At 36.2% G+C, this 20,361-nt stretch overlaps 1 protein-coding gene across 2 annotated transcripts in view; it reads left to right on the top strand.

Moving 5' to 3' along the window:
* The window catches only part of ARL5B (ARF like GTPase 5B), a 40,121-nt gene extending 19,968 nt beyond the window's left edge, over positions 1–20,153 (top strand). Inside the window, exons 6-8 of one of the 2 annotated variants that reach the window (XR_003681760.2) lie at positions 1,601–1,921; positions 16,945–17,022; positions 19,964–20,153. Coding sequence is in view for 1 of the 2 variants with exons in the window: in XM_007112904.3 (XP_007112966.1) it covers positions 1,601–1,649 (49 nt within the window). In the remaining variant the exon portion in view is untranslated. Of the gene's footprint in view, positions 1–1,600; positions 6,734–16,944; positions 17,023–19,963 lie in introns of those variants that run through there. The other variant, XM_007112904.3, reaches the window with a different exon arrangement.
* The last annotated feature ends 208 nt before the right edge of the window (positions 20,154–20,361 follow it).

Genomic DNA, 20,361 nt, shown 5'->3' with positions numbered 1-20,361 from the left:
AAGGAGAACCCAGTGTGTTATAGATGGTTTACCCAGTTTATTTCTAGGAACTTATTTATCTTCAAATCAAACTGAACTTCTCATTATTTCTCATACTAGAAATAGCTTGTAATATAATAGCTGTATGTTGACTTTTTTGACCTGTACTTTTAAGACTAGGCCATAAGCACTCCATCTTTAGCATTTAGGAGAGTAGGGTGAAATTCCTGCCATCTTTCTATAGTGGTTTCAGTTTAGTTAATCTTTTCTTTTTTGTAAATAAGCATTTATCTATTAATAAATCTTAAACATAAATACTCAGTGCTAGCGCTGGGTTCTGGGATCATCAAAATGAGTAAGATCTCATCTGTATTCACAGTCTGATGAATTCACAGTCTGATGGTTCAAAAAAGGGAAACATTACAATAGCCAAGACATGGAAACAACCTAAATGTCCATCGACAGATGCATGGACAAAGAAGATGTGGTACATAGTACTCAGCCATTTAAAAGAATGGAATAGTACTCAGCCATTAAAAAGAATGAAATAATGCCCTTTGTAGCAACATGGATGGACCTAGAGATTATCATACTAAGAGAAGTAAGTCAGACAGAGAAAGACAAATATCATATGATGTCACTAATATGTGGAATCTAAAATACAATACAAATCAACATATCTACAAAACAAAAATAGACTCACAGATATAGAGAACAGACTTGTGGCTGCCAAGGTGGGGGGGAGGGAGGGAATGAGAGTTTGGGATTAGCAGAGGCAAACTAATATATATAGGATGGATAAACGACAAGGTCCTACTGTATAGCACAGGGAACTATTATATATTCAATATTCTGTGACAGACCATGGTGGGAAAGAATATGAAAAAATTTTTATATATGTATATATCTGGGTCACTTTGCTGTACAGAAGAAAGTAACACAACATTGTAAATCAACTATACTTCAGTAAAATTAAAATTTTAAAAAATGGGGAATCAGGCCAGAGAAGCGTCAGTGTAAAAATGTATACTGCATCCAAATCTTGGTGCCTCCATCTTCTGGCCATGGAATGGCTGTAGCTCTTTGCACAAGTTTCCAAGGAGGAGGACCAGGGAGGCGGCATCACATCAGGATCAGCAGAGGCCTGATCTGGGCAAGGTGGCTGCAGCGTGGGAGACCTCCGGCTGGTCATTCAGCCACGCGGCCACCATTTTCTCCCACATCCATTCACCAAGCCACCAAGCACGCAGTGCAACATCCGCCATTCCAGGCACACCTCGCCAGTGGGAGCAGAGACCCCCAAACCCCATGCTCCCAGTTTAGTTAATCTTAAGGCGGGGGTGGGATAGTTAGTCTTAATGGCAAAAACCCACAAAGCTGTATATTCAAGATGAGGCTAAAGCAGTTTCCCACAATTCTCAACTGATGAGTATCATTTTGTTTATATAATCTTACACTTAAAAAGTCTACTTATTATAGTGTTACCTGAATGTTGGCAGTTAAATGTATGAATAATTATTGTAGTACCAACTTTTGTGTAAGACTTAAAAATAATAAGTATACTTTCAATTTTTAAGTATAAAGTTTTTCATTTTGAAAATACTTTTGTCTTTTGTTTCAGGTTATGCCAAGGTCTAGAGTGGATGACCTCTAGGATTGGTGTGAGATAACTTTTTGCTCGAAAGAGACTCTCTATTTATTCTGTGACATGAACATTTTTCCTAGTACCTTTGGCTGCTAAGGCAGCAGCATGTTTAATTTATAACAACACAAACCTCTATGAGCAACACTTGAATCAAGTGCAGCTGAACTGGAACATAAAAGATTTTTTCTTAACTTTTTTTTTAATGCACTAATCTTCAGTTGGATGAACATAATGTATAACTATTTTCAGCAACAGAATTCTTCTGACTGCTTATTCTAATTATTCAACGACTGCCTTGTAAGAAATGTTTATCATATGTTTAATGTTTTCTGAAGTATTGTAATAACTTTAATGACCAGTTTCTTTCATTTCTTGACTGTCCCCTCCCCCCACCAGATAATTACTGGCTTGACAGAGTAGTAGTGGAAATTATCAGGTGCTGTTTGCAAACTTACCCAGCACTAAATATTTGCTCCCTCTGTAAACTAGTTATCTTTTGGACAGAACTTATTGTAAATGAGAAAGAAATATGCCTAGAAGATATATATATAAGGGGGAGGATGAAACATCATGAGAACTGCCTTTAAATGAGTTAATTTCCCCCACATTATTGCAAGTCGTAGAATAATTTTAAGTTTCTATTAGCGTGGAAATTAAGTAGGCTGTTTATCTAAAAGAATTAAGTTCATTTTTCTGCCTGCAGCACAGGATTAGTTTTGGTTAAAAACCAATCAAAATAAAATATTTATTTCAAAGCCCAACTTTGATAGTAAATATTTTGAATAAATCTGGTATTTTTAAGAATGTCACATTATTCAATGCATATATAACAATTGGAAGTTACTAAAGCATACCAGCACCAAAATTAATACAAGACACTTGGAATATATTTTACTATATCAATTACAAACAACTTTATTATCAGCAAAAATTTCAACTGTTCCATTTGCAAGGGGCACCACATCTGCTTTGGGCAATAGCTAAAGCAGGAATACAAACAGTTCATTTTATTTCTTAGACTTTGAAATTGTGTCTATTACAGCATTTCTACCACCAGCAGTATATTACTTAAAAAACCATATGGCTTTCCTTGAATTTGTTTGAGGTTGTAGTGTAATAGGCTTGAAACAACTTACATTTGTATAATTATGCCTCATGTTCTAAAATCTTTTGCTGGATAATAGGAAACTGCTGAATTTAATCGTGGCTTTTAGAATATTACTATGAGACTCAAGTTTAATACACTAACAACTTAAAAATTTTTTAAATAAAAACTCATAATCTAGCAAAAATATACTTATTGGATAGCATTAAAACATTTTCAAGGCAGTCGTCTAATATGAACAATAATCTAAATAGTGCATACCTTAAGAGGGAGGACAGGAATTGTAATTTTGATCCTCTTTATTTCAAATGTGTGATTTTCCTATTATGAAAGGGATGAAACACATACATAGAGAATAATACTTTATTTTTACAGTATTTTTCTTTCATCTGGGTCAAAAATAGGATTCAGTGTTCATAAGAACATCAGTACCTGTTCAAAAGTGATACTTTAATATTTTTTATCGTAAGTTGGTTTAAATTTTGCTGTTTTCAGTTATACTTGATTTATTATATTTAGTCTAATTAATTTAGTTGAATGTGGTAGCATTTTTCTGATTTCTGTTTAGTGGTAGCACACCCTGGAACTGGAAATGACCAGAGGAAAGCTTTCTGGGCTTTGGGAAGCAGTTGTTCATTAACCTTGTTCTGAACCTTTTTCTTAGTGATTCTGTACCAGGTAGAGGATAAATTTTGTTTTTAATATAATGCATAATCAAGAACATGAGAGAAAAGCAGACATGAATCAATATGGATGCTTTGTGGTGTGTATGTGGTGGTGGGGCAGGAGAAATTATGATAGCACACTTTGCCAGAATTTCTATCTTGGTTGTATAGTTTAGCCATGAATACTGAGGATAATTCTCTGAATTCTGTCCTGAGAAAAATCATATTTAATATTCCTATATTTGTTGTTATTATGAAATCTTTCTTGTATCTAATAAGATTGGCTGGCTCCATTTTCTTCTGTCAAATTATATGGTTTTTTTTTATATTACCACATCAGCATTATATTGAAAGTGTTAATAGTTGATTGTATTTTGTCAAACTACTAGTATCAACTCAAGTTTTCAATTTGATTTTTAAAATACAATTTATTTTATTTTCTAAATCCTTTTTGAAAAAGTTTGTTGTTTTCAGATTAGAAATAATTTATGTTAGCTGTGTGTTGAAGATGAAATCAACATCCAACTAGGTTCTGTGCCAATGATTGGGAAAAGTTCAATTAGAAAATTCATGTAAGACTTTTAAAAAGTATTTTATAGGTTCTCATTAGATATTTCCTCTTACAGTAATATGAAAACTGATTACCCTTTACTCCAAGAGAATGTTTTGACTCAAGCACGTATCTAACACTAAAGCATTGATTCTGACATTTATTGAAAATCAACCAACTATAAGATATTGTCTGATGAAAAATATAAATTTGTGATTAGTGCCTTTATTCATATTTTGAGATAAGTTCTCAATTTTGTATTATACCTGTTCTTTAGAAGTCATATTAGCAGGTAATTAATTTAACAATGAAATAGTTCAGCTTTCACCCTCCCCAATCAATCCCTCAATTGCCTAGCGAAGTTTCTAATTAAAGTGGTGGAAAGCAGGGGATCCACCCATGTTACTTTCGGGAGATTATTCTACATTTTGTTTTTAATTTGAAGATAAACTAAATTTTAACAAACCTTTTGTTATAACTAAAATGTAACTGCTACCCTTGTAAGTTCAAGGCATTTTTCTTAATTTTGAACATGTTGCATTCTTCATATTTAAACCCATCTTTCTTATTGAAGCCCATCTGAGAACTCTTTTAGAATTAATAAGCCCTTTTATATGGGAACATACTGCATATTTTGTATTGTTAGTGTTATTTAATTCCTTAGAATTTGAAATAATATATCTATAATCTATTGAATAACACGATTAAATACAAAGTTTTGCTTTTAGGTTCTTTGGTAGTATGCTTAAAGGTATAATTTTATTCTATATTCATTAGAGGAATGATAATAAATTGAAATTTCATTGTTAAAAATAATTTTTAAAATGGATGCTACTTCTGTAGCTGTAGTCATTTTGATTAAGCATAAATTAACTTTCATTACCTATAGCATAAAGAGAAAATAATTATTTTCCTATGGAAACAGTGAGTGATATAGGCAGTGCTGTAAACATTATTCTCTGAAGAGTTATGGGGAGTCGCAAGGCAAAGAAAATTTTAAAACAATAAAAGCTTTATTTTTTAAAAGATATTTTTGATGTAGTATCCTAGGACAAATTATAAATGGAATTGTCTCTAACACTCATTTAATTCTTAACTATGTAAAACAATACCAGTAGAAAAAATGTACTGGTATAATACCTAGAATAGATGAATTCCACTGACATTTATCTTTGAAGACCAACTTAATGAGCCTAACTTTTCATCTATGGCTTTGGATCCAAAACATTTCATATTTAGTTCCTTTCTAAAGGATCTTTTATATTTTGTCAGGGTAAAGTCACTTCAAGATACAGCATGATGACTTGTATCCAGTAGAATATTGTGCTGGCTATCTAGAGAAGTAGGTTTGAATCTTAATTTGGCCGTGACCTGTTTTACCTTAGACAATTACTATTGTTCATGGCCTTCCTACTATTTTTCCCATACTGAGGAACTTAAACTAGAGCACCAACACATCTTTTGGCTTTAAAATCCTGAACCTTTATACACTACTACTAAAAACTAAAAAACAAACACAAAAAACAAAAAAACCAAACCAAATGAGGGAAAGACATGTAATATGAAATTACGTTTATTTTTATCTATTATTTGATTCCCACCTCATTATCATTTCATTTAGTATATGAATACAAATAAGAAAATAAAGCATCAACTAGTAACTGCTACTCCACTTAAATTGAGCTAATAGTTAATGACAATGCAAATAAGAAAATAAGCCATATTGCTAAGATGATATTTAATCTACTTATAAAATACCAGTGTATATTGGAAATACTCTCTTCTAGAAAATATCTTATTTTCCTGGCTTTTACTAACTGGATGCAAGTGGTTAGTTTGTTCAGAGTTTATTGGCTTTAGAGGCTGCCTCAAGCTCCAGTTCTGTTTGACTTTCCAGTACTGAAAAGGATAGTGCAGTGAGGATGTCAATATTTTACAAATGTCTGTATAAATCTGAAAGTAGTTTATATTCAAGGCTAGTTTTTTCAGTAATGTCTCATCCTTATTCATTTAGCATTATTGTGAAGACTGAAATCTAAAAGCCAGTTTCCCTAAAAGTATTTTTTAAGAGTTTCAGGTAACCAGAGCTAAATAGAGAAGGCCAATAAAAAAAATCTTTTGTCAGCTACTTTGTTTTAAATTTAAAGTAGAAAAAATATTGTGTTCCACAGACCTAAAATCAGCTTTAAACGTATAAGGTCTAGTGAAATGTTTGGGAAATGTTAATTGGAGGTTTAGAGGCATACCTAGAAACAAAAGTCAAAGAACTTGAGAGTAAAGATTAATATGAGATAAAAAATCTTCAATAGAAAATTTGAATGAAAACACTGAATTGCCCCCATTCAAGGACTTAAAATTACTAGAAAATTCAGTCTTTTACTCTAGAACTGGATGGCCTATATTATTTTTAATGTGACCAAAGGACTGAAGACTGATCAGGGTTCTAGAATTTGGGAGTGTAGTCAGAGAGTGGCACCTTTTGCATTTTTATAAACCAGTAATCTACCTTCGTCCCTAGAAATGGAGAAATAATAAAATGTGCTGTGCATATCTTTTGGAATAGAAAACAAAATTCTAGAAGAATGGAAATGTTCTCTTGCACAAACTTGTAAAATTTTAATTAAAAAATTACCTCATTTTTCAGTCCATAAGGTGCTTTGCTCGTCTGTGGGATGTTGCACAATCCCATAAAAATCCCCTTCACCCAAACTGTATTTGAAATATGCAAAATTCCCAACTAAGGGATAGCATTCCTTGGAGATTTTGTTTTCTTTTACTCTTGTTTACCACTAGCACCCAAAAAACTGTATTTGAAATATGCAAAATTCCCAACTAAGGGATAGCATTCCTTGGAGATTTTGTTTTCTTTTACTCTTGTTTACCACTAGCAGGGCTAACATGGTGTAGCAGATCCACATACTGTCTTCGTTAAAGCACATGGGCAAGTGCATAGTCAATATTTAATCAGTTTAATTACAATCAAGTAAGGGAAAGGAAAAACTCTAAAATTTGATTGATTTTATTAATTATACTGTGAATATATTTCCATCAGTGTTGGTAAGATATCAAATGACTATCAGTTGGTGTTGGTTATGTTTATAATTTATTTGCATAGTTTAGCCCTTTTCATAAGAGACTATAATAATTTTAATCTTCTTACATTTTCCTTCAGGAAATGCAGGGATTCTACAGCCCCTATTTTGTTCTCTTGGAGTAAACTGTTCAGTGGAGTTATGAAAACTTTTCATTTTGACTTTTTAAAAAAGTTGAGCTGCTATTTCATTAAAAGTGTGAAATAAAATGATGGCTATGATATTTCCAATATGTAATAGTTATAAATTTTACCCTATTCATTTATTGTACAGAGCATGGTTAAAAAAAAAAAAACTAAAAGCAGTTACAGCCTTGCTCTTGCAATTGTTCTATCAGAATATAATTATAATTACACATTGCCATCTTAACATAAATTGGTGCTTTAGAGCATTAAAGAGGAAACAGCAGGCCCTATATACTTCTTGCCTCAGAATGTAAAACTACATTAAAGTGTCTATTTATATTTATGTTCATTTCTTAAGGTTTAAATACAAATTATTGTTTTCCATCAAGCTTCAGGCTTTCTGCAAACACTGTAACAATATCTTAGCTAATCAGCTTGGTCAAATGAAGATGGGGTTAATAAGGCCAAAATTATGAATTGGATCTCTCTGGGGGCCCCCTGGTATTGTACAGAGGAAAAAAATGTCTTTCACAGCCACAAACTGTGCTTCTTTTAAACCCAACCAAACAACTGAGATGTGTGCTGTTGGTTCAATATATAAGCATTAATAAAATTAAAAGAACAAACAAATTAATGCATTCACATCACTTCTTGAAAGTGGTTCAAAGCACGTTCTTCTAATGGTGGGTTGTTGAAAAGACATGTTTTAAATTTTTAATAACTTTATTACTGTCATAAAATGCTTCTATATGTTAAGTTTAGGTTACTGGTACTCATAATTTTTTATTTCTGCAATTATGCTGTAATGAGTTGCTTGCATGCCTACTTACCCAAGTGAAAGGATGCTGTTTGCTCTGGAATGTTCATCTTTTAGACAGGTTTTGGCTCATTTGCAGTCATGGTGCAATACAGTGTAACATTCATTTGTTTTCAGTCAACAGTTTTATTTTTATCATAATAAATAATTACTTTTCCAATATGACGTGAACCGTTGTTTTTTTTTTTTTTAAGATAAAATTTGTTTTAACAATCTTGCTGCAAGTGATAGAAACTCACCTAGGCAAACAGAGAGGAATTTTTATGATTAAGAATGAGGTGGGACTTCCATGGTGGCGCAGTGGTTAAGAATCCGCATGCCAGTGCAGGGGACATGGGTTCGAGCCCTGGTCTGGGAAGAGCCACATGCTGCGGAGCAACTAAGCCCATGCGCCACAACTACTGAGCCTGTACTCTAGAGCCCATGAGCCACAACTACTGAGCCCATGTGCTGCAACTACTGAAGCCCATGTGCCTAGAGCCCGTGCTCCTCAACAAGAGAAGCCACCACAACAAGAAGCCCGTGCACTGCAATGAAGAGTAGCCCCTATGTTCGGTTGGAAGCACAGGTAGCAATCTGAACTCTGGATCGGCATGTGAGGGGGACTGGGTGTTGAAGGTTTTTGGTACAGCCTGTAAGCTGTGGGATCTGATGCTATATCCAAGTAAATAGTGTCAGAATTGAGTTAAATTATAGGACATCAACTCAGTGTTGCTGAGAAGTGAAGAATTGCTTGGTGGTGTTGGAAAAAAACACAATGGAGTATGTACTCCATTGACAGTTAATTGGGATAACTACACATTGTACTTAAGTTGTGCTCTTATTTAAAAAGTTGAGATGTAATATAATTTGTGTGGGATAAGCAATTTTCATTATATTCTTTATATAGATTCCTCTAAAGTAGTGATTTTTAACTCCTTTTTTCAGAAACCTCTTTGAGAATGTGATGAATGATATCTATGTTGAAAAATTACACATATGTACAAAGTTCAAATTTTGTATGGAAGTTTAGGAATTTAAGGTACTTCAACTTAAGAGTTCTGCTATGCTCTAGGACTTCAGTGGCTGAACATTCCGATTTCTTCTGAGAAACATACCCAAATAAGGTTTCATCCTGCCTGTTTTTTAACAGCTTTATGTCGATATAGCTAACACATATTAAACTGTACTTGTTTAAAGTGTACAATTTTTTTTTTTGGCTGAGCCACACAGCATGTGGGATCTTAGTTCCCCAACCAAAGATTGAACCCGTGCCCTCTGCAGTAGAAGCTTGTAGTCCTAACCATTGCACTGCCAGGGAATTCCTAAAGTGAACAAACTGAAAAGCTTTGGTGTGTATACACCTGTGAAACAATCACCACAATCAAGATAGTAAACATATCCATCATTCCAATTTCCCTAGTGCCCTTTGTAATTCCTCCCTTCAATTCCACTATCTACCTCCAGATAACCATTGAGTTGCTTTCTGTTGCTCTACTTTCATAGAATTGTATATAATCTCTCAGCACAATTATTTTGAGATTTATTCATTTCATTGTATCTGGTTCATTCCTTTTTATTTCTGAGTAGTATTCCATTGTATAGATGTATCACAGTTTGTTTATGTACTCCCTGTTAGTGCACATTTGGGTGGCTTCCAGTTTCTAGCTATTACAAATGAAGCTGCTGGATTGCTAGAATGTTTACATGTAAGTCTTTGTATAAACATTTACTTTCACTTTTCTTGGGTAAACTAAGAAAATTAGTGGAATGGCTGGGACATATGGTAAGTGTACATTGAACTTTTTAGGAAACTGGCAAACTTTTTCAAAGTGTACTATTTCACACTTCCCACTATTGGTGTATAAGAGTCCTAGTTGCTCTACGTTTTTACCAACATTTGATCTGGTCAGTTTGATTTTAGACATTCTAATTGGTGTCTCGTTGTGGGTTTAATTTGCATTTCTGTAATGACTAATGATGATGAACATCTTTTCAAGTGCTTTTTTGCCATCTTTAGATCTTGGCAAAGTGTTCAAATATTTTGCTCAGTTTTTAATTGGATTTTCTTATGATTGAGTTTCAAGAGTTGTTTATTCTGCACAGAAACCATTATCAGATATATTATTTGCAATCTTCTCCCAGTCTGTGGCTTGCCTTTTCATTCTCTTAATATCTTTTTCTGACATTCTGCCTATTTTTAACACTAATTTACTAATTTAACATCTTAATTTACAGATGACCAAATATAAGAGCATCAATATGTGGATTATGGCTAATCACATGGATAAATTTATCTAACAGATACCTATATAGCCTCCACATGTAATTTTTATATAGTTCTCTTAATATCCATGCGGTTTTCTAATAGTTAACCCAAGCTTGCTTGGAACATACTTCATAGGAGCAAAATTTTTTGATTTTCCTTAGCAGGGAAGCCTGATGTCAAAGTATAATTTTAAAAAGTTAAAAACAACTTACGTAATTATATCTTGATCACTTAAAGATTTACTTAAGTCAGGGTTAAGGAACCAGCAGGCTCCAAAGCTGATTCAAAGGAGTATAAATCTGAAAAACTCGCAAACTAATTTTCTACACATTACCATCGAACTTTATGGAGTCTGGGGCCTAAGTGATAGTAAGCAGAAGTCAGTTACATCTTCCTCTAGAAAACTCAGATGATCTTTCAGTGGGCTTGGTGGACAGTGCCCTAGTATGACTTTGAAAGAGTATGGTAATCTTTTTGCCTTATTTCTAAGTTTTGGATTAATTAAAAAAAATTTTTTTTCATTTTATTAAAACTGGTCCATCAAAATATGGAATACAAAGTGGGTTGCAAAGAAGGGAATCAACCAACCAGAGACAGATCTTTTTGGGCTCCTGAAATCTAATGTAAATACTAACTAGTGCAGAACAGGTTCTCTGACTTACCATTTCAAAGCGCAGGATGGTTCAAACTAGGCTGATTATGCAGAGAATCTCCTGCAACCAATAGCTGCTGGGAAGTCAAACCAGAGAACTCTGGTCAGTGGTTTGGTTACTAACCTACACTCTCCCAAATTACAATTGAGTCAGAAAGTTGCCAAGTACCAGCACGATAAATTGTTTTGATTCTGGACGTTCCTTTAGCTCACATGAAGTACTGATTCATTCCCCAGAACCTGTGACTATGCTACCTTACATGGTAAAAGGATCTTGAGACGGGGAGATTATCCTGGATGGTTTAGGTAAACCTAAACGTAATTGCCAGGGACCTTAAAAAAAAGGGCCCGGGAGGATCAGGGTCAAGAGTAGGAGAGGTGAAGAAAGAAGCAAGATTTTGGAGTGAGGTGAGGAAGGGGCTAGGAGCCCAGGAATGCAGGAGGCCTCTGAGAAAGGCAAAGAAAGGTTGTCCCCTGAAGTCTCCAGAAGGAATGCAACCCTGCTGGCACCTTGATTTTATAATACAGTTCTGGAACAAATTTTTGTTGTTTTTAATCACTAAATCTGTGGTAATCAGTTACATCAGCAGGAGAAAACTAAAAGAGGACCACATTTGCTTTCCCAAACTATTTGAGATCCATGAACTAGAAGGTCTAGCAGAGGTTTTACTTGGGTGAAGCAGTCAATTTGTGGTTTCCATAGCTCTTACTCACAGAAAAACGTGTGTAGGTATTACATCGAGGTTTATAAATTTTAAAACCTAATTGTTCCTTACATCTTTAAGTTCAACTATTTTTTCTTTCAGTTTTATTGAGATATAATTCACATACAGCACTGTATGTTTAAGTTGTACAGCATAACTTACATGTATTGTGGTAATTATTTAATTACCACAGAAAGTTTAGTTAACATTATCTCATACAGATACAAAAAAAAAAAAATACCAGTACCCATTGATCTTATAACCAGAAGTTTGTACCTTCTGTCCACCTTTATAAGTTCCACTTATAAATCTTAAGTTCATCCTCTAAATGACTGTTAAAATGGACTAAATTATTTACCTATTAACAGTTATTTTCAAGATTATTTATCCCATCATTAAACATAGTTGAATTGTCTTAAATAATTTTAAAATGTACTTTTAAATTATTTGAATATTGTAAATACTTCAAATATTACTAAACCTTCTCACATATTTAGATAATTCTAGTAAATCTAACATGTATTTAATGTAATAGATCCTCCTTTTCTTAAATATTCAGTCCCAGCAAATTTTCTAATAACTTTTACCTTAAAATCAACAAATCTAACATCGACCATCCATTTATGCATTTTAAGTTAGAATCATAAATTAGTATGTTAGAGTCTCTAATATAACAAATCTTAAATATTACATCTATTTTACATACTAAATAGGCATGGAATATTCTTAAACTTAACATGAAAGCATTATACTATGGGTTTGATTTACTTAATCCTTCATATATTGAGTCTTGGTTTAAAAGACCCTTCTTTATTCAAACAGACCCTTCTCACTGAGAAAACAATTATATAATCCTAAGCAAAGCTGATTTACCATTTCAGTGGGCTGAGATCTCTGACCTGAGATTTTTGTGGGGATTTGGAGACTTGGTGCTGTAGTCATCTAGGAGGATTCTTCTGCAACAGTAGCAAAGGCAACATGAGTTCTATGACAGAGAATCAATGCCCTCCGAATGGGGCTGGTTATTTCATTTCTTTCAAATTAATCACTTTATTTTGGTAGATGAGGTATAACTCAAAGTCAGGGTACATCTTAACTCTATAGGAATCATCTAATCTATTGCTTGATTCTATGCTGAATTATTTTCACATTCCATTGAAATTAGAGCCTATTGAATTCTGCCTAACTAGAAAATGAGATTATTTCTGGCACTGGATCCAGTTGCTGAGCCAACAGGAGATGGGAAGTCAAATAGAGCCAGTTACTGTGGAACTGGTGGAGAGATGAGACGCAAGCCACAGTATTTAAGAATGTGTTGAGAGGATCAGATAACTAACTGTCATAAGTTAACAATGACATCTACTATTTTCCTGGCATCTTTTTTTTTTTTTTTTTTTTGTGGTACGTGGGCCTCTCACTGTTGTGGCCTCTCCCATTGCGGAGCACAGGCTCCGGACGCGCAGGCTCAGCGGCCATGGTTCACGGGCCCAGCCGCTCTGCGGCATGTGGGATCTTCCCGGATCGGGGCACGAACCCGTGTCCCCTGCATCGGCAGGCGGATTCTCAACCACTGCGCCACCAGGGAAGCCCGACATCTACTATTTTGAGCATTCCACACACCAGGCCTTATGCTAACCACTCTATTACATTAACTCATTTTTCCACAATAACCTTATGAAGGTAAATGTATTTATTCCTAGTCTGTAATAAGGAAGCTGACTCAGTCAGAGAGGGAAAGTGACCTGCCCAAAGTCACCAGTTTAGTAAGTGGCAGAACCAGGATTCCAAAGAGGTATATGTCATTTTAAAGCTGCTATCAACAGGATGAAGGGGAAATGAAAGAATTCCCTGCGGATATGCTTTGTCCAGAAAGAAGGTTCAGGAGATGCACAGGCATGATGGAAATCCCTTGTCTAGCCAAGAGAGTTTGGATTCAAAAAAGAGACCCTGTGGTCAGAAGAGGCTTGGAGAAGGATTTCATGTTCTGGGGATAAATCAGTTGTATGCCTGACTGAGCTAAATAGGGACTCTGGATTCTTCTGCCTCATAACAAAACAAAAAGCAAATGTAAACCAGGTCTTTTTGGTTCCTTCCTCATTAGTGTTATAATTTCCTTTTTTGTGAATTCTTAACTTTAATAAAGTTCATAAAACAATGTGCACAACTTAATAGAATGAACATATGTACCCACATCTTGTCATTGTCCTTTTGGTCCATGCAGAATTCCTGCCTGGAAACGAATACCTTCATATGGTCATGGCTACCACTCTCATTCAATGTGTTTAAGACCGTCTTCTACCTCCAAAGTTTCCCCAGGGTGGGCTTAGGGCTGTGACTGATCCTCCCCCGAAAGAACCCACAGAGCTCCCCAGTGATGGGTATAAGATATAGGGATAAGGAGAAATCGTAACAGGGGAAAGACTTTGATCTCCTATTCGCCCCTTTAATTTCCTGGAGCTTGTGACATGGAGATAACTCAGATCTGAGCTAATAGAGAAAAACACAGAGAATCAAAACAATTGACACTGATAAATGTTATTTAATGGGGAAATCCTCAGTAGCAGTGGATGCCAATGAGCTATAACTTCCAAAGACCCCCACTGGATCCCATCTGCACGTAGACCCCCTACATTTCTAATGAGAGTCCCTTGGTGATATCTTCTGCTAAGAGACAACTTTCGATGCACAGCCTTTTGGGAGAAACCAGACACCCCTGCTCTTGAAAGGGGAGGAACGATCTGCGTATATGCCCATGAAGGTGAGAATAAAAAGTTTTTATGCTCCAGATTCAAGAAAAGAAGTCTGTCCTTTTGCTACAGTGCCACAGTGCAGCGAGTGTGCTGCCTGATCCAGGAGACACTGCTAATGTAGAGCACAGTCCCATGGTGCCTCTCTAGCGCCAGGCACTGCTGTAGTGCAAGCTATTGTCATATTTGTCCCCTAATTAGGCATGTGCACAGTCTATTCTTTCTTTCTCTCTGCACTCACTGGATCCAGTGCAATCTTTCAAAAGCACAAATCTGATTATCTAAATCCTCTTCTTGAAACTCTCCAAAGCTTGCTCATTGTCTGTCATGTGGCCTCCTCCTCTCCAGATGATTAGACCCCATGCAGCCTAAGCAGACTTATCTCACACCTGTTTCTCACTGATATTTTAGTTCCACCAGAGCATCAAGCTTCCCTCCTACCTCAAGGCCTTTGCAAGTGATGTTTACTCTCCCAGGAATGCACTTTTCTTTCTGCTTTGCTTAGGTAACAACTATTTATCTTTTGGATCTCTATTTGAAAGTAACTTCTACAGAAAAATCATACCTGCTCTTCTGGACCAGACCAAGTTCTGTTCCCACTAAATTCTTTCTTTGTCCCCTGTACTTTCATAATTTCATATGGCTCTGATTAATGTTTCATCCCCAGCAGACTGTTAGATTCTAGAGAGCAGGGGCTGTGTTTTTTTTTCACGCGGCATTTCCTGCTCAGTGTCTATCACAATGCTTAGCTTAGTAGGTAAGCGCCAAGTATTTGTTGGATGAATGGATACACGAAATGAAAAACATTGGATTTAAGAGTAGGCAATGTGTGTTATCATGAAAACTCCACTAATAACTAGTGTGTGATCTTAGAGTTATAGAATCTCTTGATCTCAGTTTCTTTTACTGAAAAATGAAGAAATTAAAGTAGATCATGTTTACTGTTGTTTCAGTTATAAAGTTCTCTGAGTAGAGGCACACCTAGTTTTCTTGCCCTTAGCAATATGAGAAATTGCTGCGGAATTCTGGGATGAATTATTTGGAGAAGAGTCAAGTTAGAATATTATCAGAAATATTTGAGATTGCTGATTGAGTCTGATGAGGTCAAACCTGGATGCCCCAGATAACTCTGGTAACCCCCTGGCAGCCACAACGAAGGCTGTGCTCTTTGCCTTACGGTGGCCAGGAATGTGTTCTTAGGCGATGTAGCTGTGGCCTGGGTGCTGCATTTGCAAGTGGCCAACGCCCTGGAGGCCAGATGGGGCCAAGCAAATTTGGTAAAGTGTAAAACCTCAATTTGGTGCATATCTAATCCACAGGGTTTTTTTTTAATTGCTTTTAAAAATGTTATTTTCTTCTCTATGGTGAAATCTGATATAATGTCGTAGAGCAAAATACTCCCCTCCACCCTTTTTTAAAACAGAATATCTTTTTTTTATTTTAAGCTTTAGGGGACATTAAAGACAAAATATTTTCTATGCCATTAGTGTGTGTCCTCTAGATGGCAGAACAGGATTTCATTTTGCACTGTTGAATCCTCTTGGCTATTTAATTGAAGTTTCCTATTGCAGAAATTTCTTAGTTATTTGGTAACTGAAAGACTCAATATGTGTTTAAAAATTTCTTTTCTTACAGATAACATCTCACCTATCCAAAGTCACAGGAATGAGAGGCAAGGTACATTAATGGAAAATCTGAACAATACATTTTTATTTTTATTACTTAAAAAAAATTTATGTATTTATTTAATTAATTTTTGGCTGCATTGGGTCTTCGTTGCTGCACGCGGGCTGGGGGCTACTGTTCCTTGCGGTGCGCGGGCTTCTCATTGCGGTGGCTTCTCTTGTTGCAGAGCACGGGCTCTAGGCGCACAGGCTTCAGTAGTTGTGGCTCATGGACTTAGCTGCTCCAAGGCATGTGGGATCTTCCTGGACCAGGGCTTGAACCTGTGTCCCCTGCACTGGCAGGCGGATTCTTAGCCACTGCGCCACCAGGGAAGCCCTGAACAATACATTTTTTAAAAGTCCAAAATATTTTATGTTCTCAAGTTGCAAGTTATCTTGAATAAATTGCTAATTATCTTGCCAAAATGTAGATCCTGCTCTACCAGCTTTAAAGGATAGATAAGACCTGTTGTTAATTGACATTTATTGTTTCGACTTAATGAATGTCACTGGAGTCCTTGAAAATTATTCTCTTATTCTCCAGGTTAAAAATGTTGTTACATTTCCCTTTATGTTGCAAATTTGCTCACTGACACATTTTTTCCCCCAAACAAATTTCAATACTAAACTTTAGAATATACCTGGCTTAGTTATTAGGAATTTTGGATGTCACATCCAAAAGATGGAATTTACATAAGGCTCCTTAAGCAATCATCATTTATAAGAGTTTATGATATTATGAAATGTCATCTCTGAATACAGTTGCCATCAGGGACTATTAGCCTTCCCATCTCTTAATAACCTATTCCTACCAGGGAATATATTTTCCACAGCAGACACAATAAATACTTATACATAGGAGCAGACTTAAATACAAGTCACATTCACAGCTTTGATCTGAACTATCCAAGGTGATGTATTGAGAGTTCAAGTTTAATCTTTCTTTTACAGAGGATCATCTTTCTGCCACAGAAAGCTTGGATCTCATGTTTCCCAAATGAAGATCATTCTTTCTCCACTAATAGGGAGGTAAAGTAATAAAGGCTAATTTCTGGATTTTAGTTTTACATATATTGAGGTCTGTGTTCTATATTTTTCGTTTTAGGTAGTAAAACAGTGCTTTCTCAGTCTCTGATAATTTTGCCCAAGACTGACTAAAATAAGCAAAAATGACAAATAAATGTTGTCTAGAGTAATGACAGCTATGGCGTTTAAGAGAGCGTTGCTGAGGATTCTGGGGCCAAGACGGGCTTCAGAAGGAAAGGACACTATGATTGATGAGCATTTTCTGTCACGTGAAAGAGTAGGGAGGAGGGACAGGAACACAAATTTGCCTTCTCGTTTGGGTTCTGGCTGCATTATCAGAGGGATTTCAAGTTCATTTCTTCAAAGGAATTCAACAATGTGACTGCATGATTAGACCAGCTCCACTAAGAGATCTTTTTGAGTCCACTCTGCTTATAGTTTAGGCTAGAAATGAACAATTCCAAATTTCTAATCTCTTTATGCCTTTCTGAAGGCTTTGCCAGGCTTCTCACCAATTGCTCGTTTTTGTTTTTTTGTTCTTCCCTGATTAGCATGCAGGTAGAAGGTATTAGCTAGGAAAAATATCTCATTACACATTTTAAGGACCAGTAGCACTGATTCTTTTCAATTGAGGAATTTGGTCATTCATCTCAGCCACAGATACTTGTTTAAAAACTATTATGCAGCATGGCACTTTGTTAGGTGAGGGATTCACAGTGCTGGGAAAAAACACCCTTGCCCTTCTGGAGTTTCCTTTTAGGTTTGAGTTCCTCTAAAATAACTTCATTGAATGGCTCTTCTGTGTCCACTTACTCCACCTATGTGCCAACAGTTATTCTAGGTGCTGTGAACACAGCAGTGACTAAAACAGACAAAGTTTCTGCTTTCATAAGTCTTTCATTTTAGGGGAAAGAATAAATGAATATATATATATGGTGTAATATCAGTGATACACGCTATAAAGAAAAACAGGAGAAGGTAATAGGAGTGGAAAACTGGTCAGGGAAGGTCTCTCTGTGGATTTTTAAAATTTAAGCAGAGATATGAATGACGTGAAGGAGACACCTATGTGAAGACCTATGGGAAGAGTGCAGAGGGGCAGTAAGTACAAGCTGAGGCTCACGCTGGGTGAGTGCAATGATCATGGAGGAAGCCACATGATCCAATTCTGTTGAGCCCCTAAGGGACTTCGAAGTGGTAAGATAACAAATTAGACATGTAGCCAGATATGAAACCATGGTAAGGACTTTGGCTTTTATTCCAAGCCTTTTGGGGCATATTGGAGGGTTGTGAACAGGGGAATGGTACAATCTGAATTTGTGTTAAAATATTCACATCGATAGAGTAAAGGCCAGGGAGGAAATGAGAGTAAGCATGGAGACCAGATAATAAAACTCTATTGTAAACAGTGATAAAAATTATCATAAAGTTCTATTTTAAAATATTTTAATACTTTATATACAATTATATATATATATTATCACCAAAATACTTAGAGGTTAAATCCACACACTTTTTAAGAAATTCTAAGCTTGCTAGCCCTTGTCTTATGTTGTCTAACTCAAACATCTATATATATCACATGATATTTTAGAATTTAAAGAACATATAAAAAAAACAGTGATTTCTTTCTCTTTTTTTTTGGCCACACCACGTGGCATGCGGGATCTTAGTTCATTGACCAGGGATCGAACCCGCGCCCACCTGCAGTGGAAGCATGGGTCTTAACCGCTGGACTGCCAGGGAAGTCCCCAGTAATTTCTTAATTTAGGTACAAAAGAAACACCCAGGCCCCTCACCAGACTGCATAGACACCAATGATACTCAGTTTGAGATTACGGAGGACAAATGAAAATATGTCCAGGCCTCAACAAAACCTACATCTGGGCACCTGAAGTCTAAGCAGTTTGGCTGGCAGTTCCAAGAATATATAGGGTGTTAAGAAAGAATATTAATTGTTATTATTACAAACCCCCAATTTGAACCTATTAGTAGGATTATTTGATCTTCAAGTTGGAAAACAAAGATAAAAGTTTCCTCACAGTGATATTTGCTGAGGTTTTGGGGGTAGGGGGGCAATGTTGTCATTAGTGTTATTTGCAAACATTTCTAGTTCATTCCCATTCTGGGCACATGAAAAAAATGGGACTTTCTGGGCTTCCCTAGTGGCGCAGTGGTTGAGAGTCCGCCTGCCGATGCAGGGGACACAGGTTCGTGCCCCGGTCCGGGAAGATCCCACATGCCGCGGAGCTGCTGGGCCCTTGAGCCATGGCCGCCGAGCCTGCGGGTCCGGAGCCTGTGCTCCGCAATGGGAGAGGCCACAACAGTGAGAGCCCCACGTATGGCAAAAAAAAAAGGGACTTTCTGACTCCTTGTGATTGGGAAGCCACATTAGTAATTCTGACCAATGAACTGAGAGTAGAAATAATGCCCATCACTTCTGGGCCAAACCTTTAATGCTCATACAAGATATTCCAAAGCTGTTTCCTCTGGCATGGAGACCAATACTTGGGGTAGTGTTTCCCAATCAGCTTGAGTCTCATAGTAGCAACAATGAGTGAATTCTACCCCCCTGCCCAACCTCATTCCCTCCATCTCAGCTCTGGAGGACATATAGTAGGAACAGGAAATGAATCTTGGTAGTTTTATGCCACTTAAAATTTAAGATTACTTGTTAGTCCATATAACCTACATCCTGATAGGGGCAACAAAGTTCTCTATGAGTGGAAATATCATTTAAATGTCATTGCTAATAAACTGTCACACTTTCATTCAATTTGCCTAATAGGCCATTTCACTTATCCAGAGATACTGTTATTGACAAAGTAGTTATCAGGTGGGATTTTAAAAACCATCAAGTCCTGTAAGAGAGTTATTAGGAAAGTATATATAACATAACATAGCACTAGATAGCTGAAGAAAAGCTCTACTTCTTACTTTTCAGATGACTTACAACTTGGATCTACTGCAGTTTTCAAAGATTGAGTCTTCACTATTTCCATCATCTTTGGGCCACGTTCAACATCATGACCAGAAAAGAAAGTCACACCCAAGGTTCCAAAACTTATCTGATTCATAGCACTAAAGTGACCCTACTGGCCTAAACTTGAAAAGAAAATATGAAACAAAATATAAGAGTTGAAAAAGGATAACCCCAAATAAGATGGCCTGGAAGAACATCTGTGGTAAGCAGCCTCCAAGATGGCCCCCCAGTGACCACCGCCTCCTAGTCTTCATGTCCTTGTATAATGCTCACCCCTTGATCGTGGGCTGGACTTAGGGATTCACTTCTAATGAATAGAAAGTGACATATATGACTGCCACTTCTGAGATTAGGTTACA

The sequence above is a fragment of the Physeter macrocephalus genome, chromosome 11, assembly GCF_002837175.3.
Source record: "Physeter macrocephalus isolate SW-GA chromosome 11, ASM283717v5, whole genome shotgun sequence".
In the NCBI taxonomy this organism is placed as follows: domain Eukaryota; kingdom Metazoa; phylum Chordata; class Mammalia; order Artiodactyla; family Physeteridae; genus Physeter; species Physeter macrocephalus.
The sequence above is the reverse complement of the archived record's forward strand: the minus strand, read 5'-3'. Positions and strand labels throughout refer to the sequence as shown.